Consider the following 3,760-nt stretch of genomic DNA (forward strand, 5'->3'; position numbering starts at 1 on the left):
GGCTTCTTTGTCGTAATCCGACGAATCGAAGAACTCCTTTTCAATCAATTCGTGGAGCTCTATGTTTTCATAATCCTCATCTGACGAACCATCCGAATCCATCGGTTGGCCTATAAAGAATCACAAAAACTGATCGGGCAATGTGTCGAACACATAGAGGGAAAGGTGCAGTCCGAGAATAGTCGGATAGACCACGGCTGCTGCCAGAGCGACCACTGTGTCCATAGCGGTGAGGCTTACGGGGTGAAGTTTTTGTGGCCGTGCTGGCCCGCTGAGGGTCAGGACGGCGACGAATGATTTGTAAAATTTGTGATAAGTCCTGTCTGACAGATACGATGTGACGGACGTGCTCGGGGGCGTCCGGGCCTCCCATATCCGCTCTAGATATGGACTTGACATAAGGACGTGTCTGTGCCCGGTCAGTGACCAGGTCGTTTGCATAGATGACGTTTGGGTCGAAAAGATCATGCATCTCCACGGCAGGCATGAAGTGACCCTGCTGTACTGGTTAGCTTGCACTTGCACGGCACCGAACGCCATTCTTCTTTCCTACTAGTATTTTCTAACCCACCGCTGACAAGTGGGACCCATATGTCATAGATAGATTATTCCACTAGTAGTAAGCTAGCAAGGTTGACGGAATACAAACGGGATGGAAAGTGCATCGTATACTCCACTCTTTGCACGCGAACACAAAGCTTCGGTGGAAGGCGAGAGACGAGAGTTTGTTAAGGAGACCGACAGCAGCGGCCAAGTCAAGGAGACTACACGAGACGAGGAATCGCAGATCCAGATCATGGAGGCCAACTGCCGGCCCGACCTTGCCGCCGGCGTTGACCCGCTCCCCAGAGCTACCGGATGTGATTGGCGAGCCGAGCTCCAGCCCAGAGGGCGCAGCAGGATCGTCCATATGATGTATGTATGTTGGAACTCACTCTAATTCATTCGATTTGATTTCATCTTATTTGCCCTTCCACCGCTTTTCGGGTTTCCTTTCCACATACAACCACAAAGAGGAATTTCCGTCAGTTTTTTCATCGATCCATCTGATATTTAGATTTGATCTAGCCATATCCATACAGATTCGTCGTCGATGGATCTAGCTCCCAGTTCCGTTAGATTCTTATTAGTATTAATAAAAAAAGCAACTTTTGGGGCGCCTGCTCTGCTTTGAATCCAACTTCATTAACTGAACAATTTAACACAAGTTTACTGGCAAAATTCTCATGGCTGGTAAACCATTCACGTTTACTACTGGTAGGAGATCTACCCTCGTTGGCTGCTCCTCTCTGCCTACTCGTTCCGCTTTTCATCTCAGATCCAATTTATTCCCATTTTGCATTATGCGTGTAGAATGGAAGCTACGAAGAATTTTCTGCGAGTATCTAAGCCAGAGGAACTGAACCAACTTCGAGAAATCGTTGCGGGATTTGAAAACTGGGCCTATACTGCCGCAACCAATCAGGTAATTTAACCGATATATCTTCGGAGCAGGGACAGAATACTAATTATTACGGGTTTTCTTTTTGTCAAACAGGGTTTATATATGGGCTAATGAAGTTTTTTTACATCATGTTCTAATACCTTTAGTAGTTTCCCACTTTTTTCGTTGTGAAACCTCGGGTGGCTTTTTTGCTCCCCAGCTGCCAAAGTTTTCTTTACCTACTCTTGTGAACATATCCTGATTTTTCTCATGCTTGGGAACAAACGGAGTATTGATTAATAAGTTTTAGCATTTTCACACTTATTATACATACAAATCTAAGTTAATAAGTTTTTCTTTTATGTTACATAAAATGCTGATCATGGTCTTGGTTATCATCTATCCCATATTGATTCTTGCTGCGTTGTACCTTAACTGTCTAAAGTTTGTTATTCTTCCGATGCATGTTTCTATGCCATGTGTCAGTGCATCCGAATTTGTTATAGATGAAATAAAACTATCTTCTGTTAATGAATAGTAGTAGTACTACCCCCATGGGATACGCAATGGTATACAACCATTTATCTCAGACCAAAAATCAAACAATCCCTCCTTCCCTCTGTCTGATCAGTCTTCATCTTAATTGCATCTACTCTAGTCTGGTAAAAAAAAAAATCAAACGAATTTTATTTCGTTGCGGTGTACGATATCACTACTCCCATTTTGAATTTCTGTTCGTCTAGCTTATTTGTGGCAAACCAAGGCGCAGCCTGCAACTCTTCATGATTTTGCCTAACTCACTTATGGTGAATACTTGTTTATTTGATAAAGTAGGGCCACACGGTCACTATTTTGATTTGGATTTTCCGTTATTTGAGGCAGTTTGCTTTTCTTCTTACATGACTTTCTTTGAATTCAAATGGTAAACACTGAAACACCTTCTCAACCGCGCTAAACTGCTAATCACACAAGAATTGTTGGTTGCAAGCCACTATTAGTAATTTGGTATAGAACTTTACATCATTTGTTGCCTGTTGATCGCTAGATCAATTCACCAGATAGCAGCAGCACACACACGTACGTGCAAAGCTAGCTAACAGTCACCTTGATTGATGAACAGTGTCCAGCACATGCACGTCTAGCCGCATGCTCCTCCTACGTCACCTTCGAGCTAGCGATCGATTCACTTCAGTATCGTCGGCGGAACTGATGCGTAAACTTGGCCAAAGCAAACAGGAAAAACGGATCGGTAGACTTTGTTGATGGCCAAAGGCTCGTGTCGAGCCTGTTGAATACTTCTTGCTTTTTTTTAATTTTCTGGTTCTTACAGGGGCTGCGTACATGTATCTATAGCACGCTGGCTAGCTAGTTACATGACGGAGACGTAGGAAATCTAATCCTAGTAGGCCTATTAATCCTAATTGGACTTGGACACATTCACGTTTCGAGCAAGTTAAGTCGTGCTTAATTCCAACATCATTTTCTTTTGTATTACTCAGTCTAATTATTTGCGGAAGATTTCTCTGAGAATGCTCTCTATGGAGATGAAGACACAACAGGCCCCTAGAAATTCTCGAGTGATTCCAGATCAAACCAACTCCGGGAAGGTACCATATACAGTAAACTGAGTGTTGCACAATTTATCTTATTCGCTTGGATGTCAATGTTTTTTTATTGCAGCAAGTGCTCAGATTATGTGCTTTACTTAATTAAATAACCCACCCTCTCCAGTTTAGTATAATGCATAAGAATTTTGCATCTAGCTTGTGTCATGTGTATGTAGTTATTGAACCCAGAGCGACACAGTAAGTAACTCAGTTCAACCTGTTGGTTCAATAAAATATTATTGCACTGTGTTTTCCCTAGATAGTCGGATGTTTGAGCTGGATGATACAATGTCTCATCAAAAAATCATGGAGTGGGATTCTGTTATAGCTGTTTTTTTATCCAACTTTCTCTACAGTAATTTTTTATAGCTCAAAGGGGATTTGTTGGCAGACTGACTGCGGCGGTCAAGTTAACCACACGATACCATCCCTTCCCTCGAGACCTAACAAAGCCACTTACAGGAATCGCCGATCTGGACCATGGACGGGCCCATCGGGTGGGACCCCACCATCGGCACGCCCCCAGCCAGAGGTGATTGGCGCGCGATGCTTCAACAAGAGGATCGCATCAGGATCGTCGATATGATGTATGTATGTTGGGTCTCTAATGGATTTTATTTGATTTCCCCTCCATCTAATTAATTTGATCCTTCCTCAGTTTATTTGGTTTCCCACATATAAAGAGGAGAAATTTTCTTTCCTGGGCCAATTTTTTCCACGTGATATGATA

The 3,760-nt window shown here is 43.0% G+C and overlaps 1 protein-coding gene across 1 annotated transcript; it reads left to right on the plus strand.

The window, feature by feature from the left end:
- Window positions 1–652: 652 nt before the first annotated feature.
- On the plus strand, window positions 653–3,617 carry LOC119345416 (mediator of RNA polymerase II transcription subunit 15a-like; the record flags this gene model as incomplete). The annotated part of the gene is made up of 4 exons (XM_037615503.1): window positions 653–915; window positions 1,354–1,465; window positions 2,923–3,030; window positions 3,493–3,617. Coding segments are annotated over exons 1-4 (608 nt in total), but the record flags the coding sequence as incomplete, so codon positions are not given.
- Between the last annotated feature and the right edge of the window lie 143 nt (window positions 3,618–3,760).

Source organism: Triticum dicoccoides, unplaced genomic scaffold, assembly GCF_002162155.2.
Source record: "Triticum dicoccoides isolate Atlit2015 ecotype Zavitan unplaced genomic scaffold, WEW_v2.0 scaffold236056, whole genome shotgun sequence".
Taxonomy (NCBI): Eukaryota; Viridiplantae; Streptophyta; class Magnoliopsida; order Poales; family Poaceae; genus Triticum; species Triticum dicoccoides.